General features: G+C 37.2%; 1 protein-coding gene across 10 annotated transcripts in view; it reads right to left on the bottom strand.

The window, feature by feature from the left end:
* polybromo (protein) overlaps positions 1-14165 on the bottom strand; it is a 76596-nt gene that overhangs the window by 17619 nt on the left and 44812 nt on the right. For all 10 annotated transcript variants that reach the window (XM_071594321.1, XM_071594314.1, XM_071594323.1 and 7 more), the window contains 3 exons: positions 5523-5645; positions 1582-2002; positions 134-284 (listed from right to left, as the gene is read on the bottom strand). In XM_071594321.1, coding sequence (XP_071450422.1) covers positions 134-284; positions 1582-2002; positions 5523-5645 — 695 coding nt within the window. The remainder of the gene's footprint in view (positions 1-133; positions 285-1581; positions 2003-5522; positions 5646-14165) is intronic.

Here is a 14165-nt window from a genome sequence, read left to right as displayed (position 1 = left end):
AGAAACTTCTCTCATGATCACAGAATAGGGTAAATAAGGTATTTCAATGGATACACAATTTTCATTACCTCTTTTTCTTAAAAAATAGAAAAGAAACATAAATAATTTAGGCTTGAAATTAATCGATACAAACCTGTTTCTATCATGAGGTGGAATGGGTCTCCCATTTCCTTTCTGGATGTGAACCTCCTTTACATGTCGAGCAAGGCGCTGCACACTAGGGAATGGAGCAGCTTGTTTTTTTAAGCGACCACAACCTTTCCACTGACACTGAAAATCAGCATCTGCAAACATGGAAATCATAAAATATATCAACATCGAAAATTTTTAATATTTATTTATTAAACATAATATATTACTATTACATGAAAGTTCAACTTTTTATAAATAAGAGGAATAAGAATACTTCTTAATGTCATAGTTGTACAAGACGATGCAAATGATGTGAGGCCATTAGGCATATTCTAATGGGTGAAGATTTTTCCATTGGTGTAACTCCATTATTTTTCAAGCTAGGTTTCCAAATAAAAAAAAATTATGTAGTGGAATTGGCTTAAATTAATCCTGGTGAAGTAGAAAAAAAATGACATGAAGGGCATCTAAAAAAATGAGGTTTGGCACGCGTTTTGCACAAGGCACATACCCTTGAAACAAGTTGTTTGCATCTAAAAGTTTTGGAAATTGCTTTTTGATTATTAATTTGCCTTCACATGTCAAGAGTGACATAAAAATGTAGGAAGTTTACATTTTTGTAAAATATAAAATGAAAAATTTACCATGCAGTACATGGATATCTATAAATTTTGTATGATCATATTGAAACTTAAAAAAATCATACAAGTTAAACGTAAAATGATACCACTGGATGAACTATGACAATTCCTTATACATTTGCTGAGCTTTCGTTTACTTTTGTGATAGTGGATGTGAGCTCAACCCTATCAGTTATTTACTGGAAGTATTAGAACCAAAAGCAAGTGTCAAACTTAAGAACTGAATTCTTGCAGGAACCAAGAGTGGACCTGGCCCATCACTAGTTATGGACATGATTCTCCTTTCCATTATTTATTTCCACTACTTGTTGGTATGTTAACCTTAAGTTTTCCAAATAATTTTTAATTACAGTAGTTATAATGGTAACAAATCAATATAGACCTATGATAGGCAATTTTGCATAAAAAATCATGACCATAAAAGTTCACTGTGTAGAGAAATTAATCCATTACCAATAAAACTTGGCCCTTATTTCATTTTTGCAATATTTCTCATGAAGAGAATTACTTTCAACAAAGTGAGCTTCAGACAGATGATGTGGCAGCATCTACCACGCTGTAATTTTGCAATCATATTCTTACAGAGAAATTTTTCAAAATTTCATCCTTAGCATTAAATATGCATACGGCAGAATATCATTAATACATTTAATCGTAACAAATAATTTTCCTGCAGTTCCTAACATTCCATGTTTCATTACTTAAGTTCTACAGCATTTACATGTTTAAAAGTGAATACATTCCCTCGACATTATGCAAGGGATTTCTAGCAAAATTCAACATTATTAAATAATGAAATCAGGAATACCTGGGTTTGCCACAAAGTATTGCTGCACATGACCATTGGGCTCCTGAATGCAGTGATCTGTTAGGTCTGTCTGATCCTCAAACTGCCAATCGCAGTGATCCCAGAGACATTCATACACTAAATCGGCAGGATTGCCATTGGTGTTTGTGTTGCCACTGGCCCCACCAGACCCTCCTGGGCAACCCCCACCGGGCAAACCCCCGGGTGCTCCTTGAGGCGCGGGGCTGGACGATGAGGATGAGTCTTGCTGGTGCTGCAGGCTTTGGTTGCTAGAGGTGGTCGTGGGAGTAGTTTGGTTAAGGATGCTGCCGGTCTCACCAGCAGCAGCAGCCATTGCAGCCATCTTGGCAGCCGTCTCTTCATTTATACGTGCAGCTTTCTCCTCATAGATCTGCTTATCTTGTGCACACAGATTCCTCCACTAGATTACAGAGTTTGTTAAGAAAAGAAAGAACAATATAACTCAGAACCATCACATTGTTCACACCTTGATAGTTTTCTTTTTGGTTCCAATTCAATCGGAAAATGTGTTTTCATAATTTTTCAACTCAATGATCAGGCCCATAAATGATAGCCATTCTCTCGTTAGGTTCATTATTAATGCCTAATTAAAAAAGAGGTGAAAATCCATTTACATTTCATTTTAGAACCCTGCACAGTGCATGGAAATATCAGATCAATGACTACTTTGAACATTTAAATAAAATTAAAACTGCTCTCAATAGTAGTAACATTAATAAATAGGGCAGTGGTAATGAGAATGAAAACACTAACGCATTTCAAGTGACATTACAATGCACTCATTATATTAGCAAATACCACAATTTATACGGTGAAACATTGAGATTAGAAAAGAAAAGCTGAAAGCTTAGCACATGCTTAAAGACAGATATGAATGTGGCACCAAAAGAGAAAAATAAAACTAAAACAAGAATTCATTTTTTAAAATAACAATTTATCCAGAAATTGCTAAAACATAAAAACAAATATGCCACACACATTTATTCCATGGCTGTTTATAGATAAATTTATTTCTCATCGGGGACAAACAAAAGGATTCCAAGAATACTACCAGCTATTTGATGGTTTCTGGCTCAACTTTGTGGAAGTTCATGTTCATTAAATGAAGAACACAATGTATTTTTCATTTAATACTACCAGCTATTGAGAGTTACTCTATCAGGTCATTTTGGGGATCTACTAAAGGAAATGGAGTTTAAGGTCACAAGCATACAAAGTGTATTCACAAGCACCTGTAATAATTACTTCTTTCAAAATATCCACAAAAACCTTAAAAAGATACTACTTGCTAATTATTTTTGTGCTTGAATCCAAGGTCTGCTACAAGGGATAGATTGATTTGTCAGAATCTGTCAGAAAATCACAAAAAATGCATGGGCATAGTGATGTGTTCTGCATGAGTCAACTCCTGACATGGGTGTCGAACCTTTCCCTAACTGCTACAGAAGATTTGGTTGTTTCACTTCTCATTTTCCACGCTCTTTTCACAAATTTGTAGTGGTTGGAAACTTGCTTAATTTGTTTCAAATTGGTCATACAGTAAGAGCTTAACTTGGGCTTATAAAATTTTTAAAACCCTGATTTCATGCCCATGAGATGAGAAAATAAGGAAAGATATTTGGAATTTATAAAGATAAACCCTATAAATATACATATGAAGCTATAGAATAAAGAGAAAAAAATAGCCAACCATTATATTTAATTGCAGGCCATGGGTGGAAAGAATGCCAACAACTTCAAACAGTTTTATAAATCAAATTTGCAAAATGAGTTATTTACTTTAAAAATGAGGAAGAATAATACGAAAGGCAACTCAGGAATTTAATACATGCAGGCCTGGTTTTATAACGCCTAGTTAAAGTCAAGGTTACCTATACCTTCCAGTTACTCTAAATATCATCTATATAATTGTTGGTAGTCCTAGATCAACCTAAGTGTTAGTCAACTGAACGAGGGATTTACTATGGTTAGAATGCTCATGTTCACTGACGAGCAGTCTCAAAATTGTCATTGCATATAAAATAGTCATCTCAAAATTGTATTGGAGCAAATTCTTTAATCCCATTACAAATCAAACAAAAGCTGAAATGATAAGCATAATTAAAAATATCACCAGAAAAAATTAAACATTTCACGACTAGACTATAATCGAATGAGAAAATTGAGTTCCATCCCAATGCATTTACAATCTACATTATACAGGGTGGCACCCAAAAGTGGTAGGACTGATTTTCTCTGGCGCGGTGGAGGGGGGTCCGCCTGGCAGGGTAAGGTGGAGGGGGCTCTTAGCAACAGACCGATAACAACCTCAGTCACCTGCGGGCTGTAGTTGAGTGAGGACACCGTTTTTAGTGAAGCAAGTTTTTTGTCCGTGCCGAAAAACAAAATGAATCTGAATTTAGAGCAACATTATTCCGTGAAGTTTTGTGTGAAACTCGGGAAGACGGCAACTGAGACCCTCGATATGATCAAGCAGGCTTATGGGGACACTGCCTTAAGCTGTTTCACAGTACTTGAGTGGCACAAGTTGTTAAAAGAGGGTAGGGAGCTCGTTGAAGACGACCATCGCTCCGGACGGCCGTCGACGGCAAGAACCGACACGAATGTGGACAGAGTGAGGACACTGCTGAGCACAGACCGACGCTTAACCAGTGAAGAAATTGCAGACCAGTTGGGTCTGTCTGCATCCAACGTCGAACGCATTATTTCACAGGATTTGGCCATGAGCAAGGTGTGCGCCAAGATAGTGCCGAAAATTCTGAGTGTCGACCAACAGCCCGACCAGAAGACGACCATCGCTCCGGACGGCCGTCGACGGCAAGAACCGACACGAATGTGGACAGAGTGAGGACACTGCTGAGCACAGACCGACGCTTAACCAGTGAAGAAATTGCAGACCAGTTGGGTCTGTCTGCATCCAACGTCGAACGCATTATTTCACAGGATTTGGCCATGCGCAAGGTGTGCGCCAAGATGGTGCCGAAAATTCTGCCATGGTGCGCTCGTCGTCAGACAGCTCCTGGCCAAATATGGCATTGCCACGTTGCCGCACCCGCCCTGTTCTCCCGATCTGGCACCACAGGACTTCTTCTTCTTCTCCCTGATGAAAAGACAGCTCAAGGGACGACGTTTTGACTCGATAAAGGCCATTCAAGAGGCTTCGACGAGGGTCATCAATGGCATCCCCAAAGAAAATTTCCAGCGGGCGTACGGGGAATGGGAGCAACGTTATACTAAGTGTGTAGCAGCTCAAGAAGCATACTTTGAAGATTATTAAGTCGATGTAAGTATATTGTCAATAAAATTCTTGTAAAAAAATCAGTCCTACCACTTTTGGGTGAGACCCTGTATACCAATTGGACCACAAACATAACATTATACAAATAGATGCCAAAATTATTTCTTTCCACAAACAGTATGTGCCAGCCACATCTTGAACTTCACTCTCCAGACTGCGGAGGATTATGACCATTTTGTACAGCTTCAGATCATTTATTAGCAACCAATCAATTCAAATTTCTTGACTGCATCATTTTAAAAACAACATTATACCTTGAAATGCCAAACTTGAATATGATACAAATAAAAATGTTATAATTGTTCAGTCAATAAACTGCATTAAATTGTACACAGGCATTTTATTCACTATGGATATCACTAGATTTTGCAAGGTTATCCCCGAGCCAATCAATTACATTCCCTCTTCTGCACAGCCTATGGGTGAAATGGAGCATAACAAAGTAAAATACCATGGTATGGATGCTTATTGCCTTTTAATGTTGCCACAGTTGGATTATCCCATATATTTTTGATATGGTTTACTCCGAAGCACATAATATGATGATTATAACAGTAGGGAGGCATCAAAGAATATGTGCAGGGAAGGGTAAAACTACAATAAATGCAATGAACAAACTCACCTCATTCCCCACAATTCTACTAATTTCACCAAATGATGAATCGGGAAATTTTGCTGCAATACCTCTCCTAACATCACCTGAGTAGAGGATGTATCCAGACACTTGTTTTTTGCTGGGAGCCTTCTGTAAATGCAATGTTAAGAGTTAAAATTTGTACAGCACTTGAAGGTGAGCAATTTTTCCTCATTAGAATGAAACTTAATTCCACTTTATGGGATTAGCTTTTTTGCTTTAAATGACAGAAATTACTATGTAAAGATTGGTTAAAAATAGAGCAGGTGACTGAAAATATTTGTTGAAATAAAATCTACACATTATCCCGCAAGCCATCACAGGAGATGTACAGCAAAGGGGACAGAGGGACAATAGCCATTAAAAGATAATTTGATGGCTTGGTCATGCAACTTAGAAGGTAAATATGCAGTAGTACATATATGATTAGTTGTACATAATTTTCTCTACCACTGTGATTATGAATCCCAGAATTTCTAATAACTTTCTGATGATTTTTATTTGTTTACAATAAACTGTATTGAATTTGGTGGCTTTTCTTAGCATATTTCTTTGTATTCACGATAAATATTTTCGAAAGTATAAATGATATGTAATTTTCTTTCTCTTTATTTAAGAATGGTTGTTTGCGTCTAAAAATAAGAATAACAAATTGTGTACACCAAGTTCGAGATTTACATGCATTATCAATTACATTAATTTGCAAATTAAAGAATTTTGAGAATATTCATTATCATACACCATAAAGGTAATTGAATTATTGCATTACCTTATGTACCTATAGTTCTACAGTCACAAAAATAGCCAGTATCACTTAAACACTGTATGGCTCAGCACATAGAAGTAACTTAAGTTTTAAAAATATTATAACAGCAAATACACAAATTCTGTACATGAAAATAAAATCTTTCCTACCACAAGCTATGACAAGAAGCTGCAATTTTGGCTATGTCAGCTCTAGTAAATGATGAACAGCCAATAAATAGCAAAATAAGTTGGCATCATTGGGTTCAAGTTGTGATTTTCCAAGATTGAAAAAATGCATGAAAACACACAGAATGATATTGAAAAGAATACAAGAAAGAAGTTTCAATCCCAACAATATATGACTATCACCATATTTTGTAGAGTACAAGCCCTTGTTTATAGTTCCCCAATATATATGTATATATATATATATATGTTTGTATGTATATATATATATATATATATATATATATATATATATATATATATATATATATATATATATATATATACACATCTTTGTGCTAGGATATGCCAAGTTACAAACATATGAAGTTGTGTAGGGGAAAGTGGACGTCTAGTAGGTATTGACTTGACTACTGACCGCCTGGGTTCGATTCCTAGGCACCCTTGGTTTCACCATTGCTGTGCGATTTTTTGGGTGCCAAATCTTCCCGGGAAACCATTGGTATTACAGGTAAATGATCTGGCCCTTCTACCCTGATGTGTTGCTTTCACATCCTGCCGGGTTCAGTACTAGGAGAGCTCTACCCTCACCTATCAAACCAACCTTTGCATCGATAGCTGTGGTTTGGTTTTGAAGTAGTACTATTTTTGTTTTTGAGATGTTCCAACTACTGAGGTCATTCATGTCATTAGTTTAGCACCAGAAAAACCAAAGCATGACAAGACAATACCCATGCTTGACAAGACAACTCACATGCCTGACGTAAGAACAGAATGCATAATTTACTGATCGACCAGAGTTGTCCCTTGACATTGAGGTCAATTTAAAACCTTAAGAGAGTTAAAATATTTATGCACTGAAATTCATAAATGAATTATGATGACTGATGAATTTAAAATCACAGCTTTTAAAATTTAAATGCATAAGTCGTGAAATCTCATGGCATGACAATCACATAATTTTTGAACAAAAAATCTTGCTGTAAAAACTTAGTCAAATGAACATGCTACCCTTTTGGTGATTTAAAAAGAGTTATACATTTTTTATTTACTTGAAAGGTAAACACAAGACAAAGTTATACTAGTTTATAGTTTACTCACATTTTTGCGGCGAAGTTCCTATCCAAGCTCCATATTTCACCTACAAATTGCCTTTCACATGAAAATGAGAAAGGCAATTTGTAGGTGCAAGGCAAAGTTTGCAAAATATTACACAACAAGTTCGCCAAATCACAATTCCTAAAATTGAAATCTGTCTTTTCCCTTTGATGATCACAGCACTATGAGCATTTTCCTAAGAACAGCCAGGGCATGTTGCCTTTTGCATTAAAGTACACTCTGCTTGATAAAGCAATTGTTCCTTATTGCTAGAACAACCATATATGAATTGGAAGAGTTGTTGGAACCATCTCTTTGAGGTTTACTTTTAGTAACATCAGAATTGAATATGAAAAACATTATGTAAAAGGAGGATAAAATTATTAGTTGTAAATGATAGTGGGGTTAGTTATGCCAAAAATAACCTTTCCAAACACAACAGCCAACAGCTACTCATCTTGTCTCCCGTGTTGACATATGCCATTCGGTGGCTATTACCGCCCACATTTTAAACTGAATGGAATTTCTTATCCGCATGTTCTTCACAGAAGCTTCCTTCTTATAATAGATAAATAATAACGAGCTTATAAAATTTCCCCTTTGTCTTTCCAAAACTGTTGCTACTCTACCCTTTTTTGTCTATCATTACATTCTAATCTTATCATTTTAATCTGTATGAACACTCAAGGCATGCCTGTATGCCTCACAGCTTGACAGCGTTCATTATACAGTAGAAATTGATGAAAAAATGTGAATTTTCAAACAGTTTCAAAAAGAAAAAATTCCATATTCTGAAGTTGCGAACACAAAGCAGTGTCGGCGAATCAGAACAAATCAGAATTGTTGGAAGTAGTTTCCGTTTATGTTGCTCTTGATTTCATAGCTCATTACCACTTCAAGATGGCAAATTCCAAAGAAACTGCGGGAGATGCCGCAACAGTAACTTTTAACGGAGTCATCCGCTAATGTGCATTTCAATGCAACAGTTTCAGAGTGTAAAAATCATTCGCCTTGACTGGGATTCGAACCCAGATCCCTCAATATCCGGTCGAGTGCTTTAGCCACTTAAGCTACCGAGGCGTCCTCTTAAACTCTGAAATTTTGGGGCTTTTAAAGGAACAAGATGGTGTGACGGAATACCGTACATACAATGTCACAGGCATTCGTAGTCGTGCGCAAGGCGCCACAGTCCACGAGGTTAAAGCCAACTTTAAACACTTATGGTGTTTTCACTTTGACAAATTCCAAAGAAACTGCGGGAGATGCCGCAACAGTAACTTTTAACGGAGTCATCCGCTAATGTGCATTTCAATGCAACAGTTTCAGAGTGTAAAAATCATTCGCCTTGACTGGGATTCGAACCCAGATCCCTCAATATCCGGTCGAGTGCTTTAGCCACTTAAGCTACCGAGGCGTCCTCTTAAACTCTGAAATTTTGGGGCTTTTAAAGGAACAAGATGGTGTGACGAAATACCGTACATACAATGTCACAGGCATTCGTAGTCGTGCGCAAGGCGCCACAGTCCACGAGGTTAAAGCCAACTTTAAACACTTATGGTGTTTTCACTTTGACAAATTCCAAAGAAACTGCGGGAGATGCCGCAACAGTAACTTTTAACGGAGTCATCCGCTAATGTGCATTTCAATGCAACAGTTTCAGAGTGTAAAAATCATTCGCCTTGACTGGGATTCGAACCCAGATCCCTCAATATCCGGTCGAGTGCTTTAGCCACTTAAGCTACCGAGGCGTCCTCTTAATCCTCGAATCCCAGTCAAGGCGAATGATTTTTACACTCTGAAACTGTTGCATTGAAATGCACATTAGCGGATGACTCCGTTAAAAGTTACTGTTGCGGCATCTCCCGCAGTTTCTTTGGAATTTGTCAAAGTGAAAACACCATAAGTGTTTAAAGTTGGCTTTAACCTCGTGGACTGTGGCGCCTTGCGCACGACTACGAATGCCTGTGACATTGTATGTACGGTATTTCGTCACACCATCTTGTTCCTTTAAAAGCCCCAAAATTTCAGAGTTTAAGAGGACGCCTCGGTAGCTTAAGTGGCTAAAGCACTCGACCGGATATTGAGGGATCTGGGTTCGAATCCCAGTCAAGGCGAATGATTTTTACACTCTGAAACTGTTGCATTGAAATGCACATTAGCGGATGACTCCGTTAAAAGTTACTGTTGCGGCATCTCCCGCAGTTTCTTTGGAATTTGTCAAAGTGAAAACACCATAAGTGTTTAAAGTTGGCTTTAACCTCGTGGACTGTGGCGCCTTGCGCACGACTACGAATGCCTGTGACATTGTATGTACGGTATTTCGTCACACCATCTTGTTCCTTTAAAAGCCCCAAAATTTCAGAGTTTAAGAGGACGCCTCGGTAGCTTAAGTGGCTAAAGCACTCGACCGGATATTGAGGGATCTGGGTTCGAATCCCAGTCAAGGCGAATGATTTTTACACTCTGAAACTGTTGCACTTCAAGATGGCTTTGGAAAGGTCAGGACCTAGAGATTTATCACATTTTGAACCCCAATGATATTCATGTGACAAAAGGCTTTCTGGACCTTTTAGAATGCTGACTCTTTGTGAAAGCTATCCAAGACAAGCACGTGAACACAAACACATGTTCTTTTGTTTTGTATTTTGCAATTGATGTTGTATGATGGTGTGCATGTTTTACTACATCAAAGTTCTTATATTATATGTTATCAGAATTAAACAGACATCCTAGCTAATCACGGCATTATGATTTCTACCACTCAAACTCACAAAAAAAGTTTCATCTAGATTTTTACCTATAATAAAGAGACACTCTAGTAGGTAAGATTCAATTATGCAAAATGAGAATCTTCCAAAGGATCACAGAAAAAATAAATTACAAACAATATGTAATAGTTGTCAAATGTCAATGAAAAACCTGTAATGTGTCTGGTTCCATAAAATAATTCCAGAAATGATTCAGATTTCATTGCTAATGCAAACATCATTTCAATTTTCAAAGAAACTGTGGGAGATGCCGCAACAGTAACTTTTAACGGAGTCATCCGCTAATGTGCATTTCAATGCAACAATTTCAGAGTGTAAAAATCATTCGCCTTGACTGGGATTCGAACCCAGATCCCTTAATATCCGATCGCGTGCTATAGCCACTTAAGCTATCGAGGCGTCCTCTTCAACTCTGCAATTTTGGGGCTTTTAAAGGAACAAGATGTTGTGACGATTTCAGAGTTTAAAAGGACGCCTAAGTAAGTAAGTAAGTAAGTAATTTTATTTGCCCAGCAGATTTGTACAATTGTAAAAAACAAGCACAGATATAGGACACGTCAATGTTATATAAAGAAATGATAAATACTAAGTACATGTTTAAATACAAAGAAACTCATGGGACAAGAAGTTCATTAATAGAATAAAACATTTTACAGAGTAAATATTTCTGAAGGTTGAGCTTAAATATAGGCAGCTTATGTTGTGCTTTCAGTTCTTTAGGAAGTTTATTAAAAATCCTGAGGCCCATATGTTTAGGTCCATGGGCGGTGGTACAGGTTCTGACAAAGTTTTGGTGGAGGTCAGCAGAATGCCTTGTGTTATAATTGTGAACGTTGGCATTGGAAAGATAACTAGAGAAGTTGCTTTTGACATACAAAGATGCGCAATACATATACACGCAGGGAATGGGTAAAATTTTCAATTTTTTAAAGAGGGGACGACAGGATGCTGCATGAGTAGCAAAGCAAATAAGTCGGATGATCCGTTTTTGAATTTTAAATATAATATTTGCATTAGGTGTAGGGCCCCATAAAAGAATACTATAAACAACATGAGAGTAAAATTCACTATAATAAAGAGACAATAAGACCTCAGTATTGACGGTATGCCTAATGAATCTGATAAGATGACAGAGTGAACTCAACTTATTACGAAGTTTGAGAATATGGTCATCCCAAGACAGACGACTGTCAATAGAGATGCCTAGAAAACATGATTTACTTTTTTGTACAATAAGTTCATTATCAATATTTACAGTTATGCAAGCAGCTGATTTATTCTTATTAGCAAAGTAAATTAAAGAAGATTTACTAACATTGAGGAGGAGGGAATTGAGGAGACACCACTCATGTAACAGCTGGGTAACGGAAACAGAGGTTAATATTAGTGTGTCTACAGAGGAGGCAGACACGAGGACATTTGTGTCATCAGCATAGACGACAGGCAGCACGCCTGGTACAGAGTTCAGTAATGTTGGTAGATCATTTACGTACATAAGGAACAAGATTGGGCCCAGGACAGATCCCTGGGGTACACCACATAGAACACTTTTTACTGGAGAAAGGAACTCTCTTCCTTGTTTACTTAAGGCTACACATTGTTTTCTGTCCAGGAGATAGGATCTAACCCAGTCTAGGGAAGTCCCTCTTATTCCCAGGCATTCAATTTTTCGAAGTAAGAGGTTGTGATTGACAGCATCAAACGCCTTTGAAAAATCGAAAAATAAGGCAAGAGATTCAGATCTATTGTCAAGATCAGAAGTTATTTTGTTAACTGCTTGATATATAGCTGTGGATGTAGACCTGAGTTTCCTGAAACCATGTTGGTTGGGAGAAAGTAAGTTATGGGATTCCAGAAATAATATTAAGCGATTGTAAAAAATTAATTCAAATATTTTACCGAATTGGTTGAGCAATGAAATGGGCCGATAAGAATTCATATCGTCTTTAGGTCCTTTGCCCTTGTAGAGGGGCAAGACTTTCGCTACTTTCAAGGTGGCAGGGAATTTCCCTACCTTTAGAGATTTGTTAATTAAAAATAATAATGGATGCTTAATTGCCTCGTAAGATTTCTTAAAAATAGTGGCTGGTATTCCATCAAGACCTGCAGAGTATTTATTACTAATTTTGGACATTGCCTTAGTTAATTCATGTTCCGAACAGGGATATAAGAATAGCGAGTTACAAGAGTTGGAAATAAGGGGATATTTGCCACTGTTACACTGATTTGTAGGAGTTATCTGAGATAGGTAATGTTCATTGAGGGAGGATGCCATCTGTATAGTATTTTGATTGAGCTTTCCAGAAGTATTACGAAGTACAATGTCAGAGTTGACATTTGAGATAGATTTGGATTCATTAATTATTTTCCAGGCTTCCCTAGATTTGTTAGAGGCATTAGTAATTCGAGAATTGTTATATGATCGTTTGGCATTGTAAAGAATAGTCCTGTATTCCTTTTTCAAAGTGGAGTATTCGTGTTGACTGGAGGAGTCAGTTTTATTTCTAAAATATGCTGCTAAATCTTTCATGTACCTTGCAAGATTACGAATTTCATCGGTAACCCAGGGTTTCTTATTATGATATAAAACTGAGGTTTTGAACCTAATTGGCCCAATGGGAAAACAAAAATTGAAGTATTCAAGGTAAGTAGAATAGAAGTAAAGAAAGTTGTCGTCAAAACAGTAATCGCTGTAAACATTCGACCAGTCATGGGAGCTTAGCCGCTCAAAGAAGTTAGAAATATTCTCATCGGAAAATTTTCTCCTGAAAATGGTCTTGCTGTTACTATTATCACAGAAGGTGAAAGTGGCTAGAAGAGGAAAATGGTCAGAAATATGAGACTCGATTGTTACGGTTTCAGATAACTCTGCACTGGAATTTGTAAGAACTACATCTAGAAGAGTAGAAGTAGTTCTGCAAACTCTAGTGGCTACCATATTAGTAACAGAAAGGCCAAAGGAAGACAGAATGTCAAACAGATCATATTTAGCTTTAGAGCTTTCTAGTAGGTTGCAGTTGAAGTCGCCGGTTATAATCAGCAACGGGTTAGGAATAGACTTATGGATTAATTCCAACAATGTATAAAATTTAGAAAGGAACACGTCAAAATCACTGGCTGGAGAACGATAAATCGTAACAATTATATAATCACGGTTGTTTCCTTTGATACGAGACAGACTGGACTCGAACAGGTGATCTTCATTAAGGGGATTGGAGAACTGGATAAGTGGCACTGAGGAATATGTCAGTCTCACAGACACTAGGATTAATACACCACCATTTTTACTTGTTGCTCGGCAAAAAGCATCGGCGAGAACGTAACCAGTAAGTCGGAACAAAAGCAGTTCCCCCTTCTGAAGCCAGTGCTCATTTACACAAATCACATCAGGGTTATGTTCACTCGTAAATACTTCAAGGTCAATCAGTTTATTGCGCAAACACTGAATGTTAATATGGAGATAGCCTTGATAGCTTAACTGGCTAAAGCACTCGACCAGATATTGAGGGATCTGGGTTCAAATCCCATTCAAGGCGAATGATTTTTACACTCTGAAATTGTTGCACTCATTTCAATTGCTTCACAACTATAAGTCATTCGGCACGTTTAGCTCTCCAGGACCAGCACATGACTAAAACATGCAATACTGCAAAAAACATGTTGAACATTTTTTTCTAATTTCCATTTATAAAATTCTACATCTTCATGTTTACTTCACTATTTTTTGACCACTAAAACTATTGCACTGAATGCTACACACCTTTTACAACTGCCTTAAGCCAGTCTGAGTGTTGCAATGTTTGAAGTTGTCAGTATGCAATCTTTTACAGGG

The sequence above is a fragment of the Hetaerina americana genome, unplaced genomic scaffold, assembly GCF_022747635.1.
Source record: "Hetaerina americana unplaced genomic scaffold, ioHetAmer1.1.p SCAF_6, whole genome shotgun sequence".
NCBI lineage: Eukaryota > Metazoa > Arthropoda > Insecta > Odonata > Calopterygidae > Hetaerina > Hetaerina americana.
This window is presented reverse-complemented; position numbering and strand designations above follow the sequence as displayed.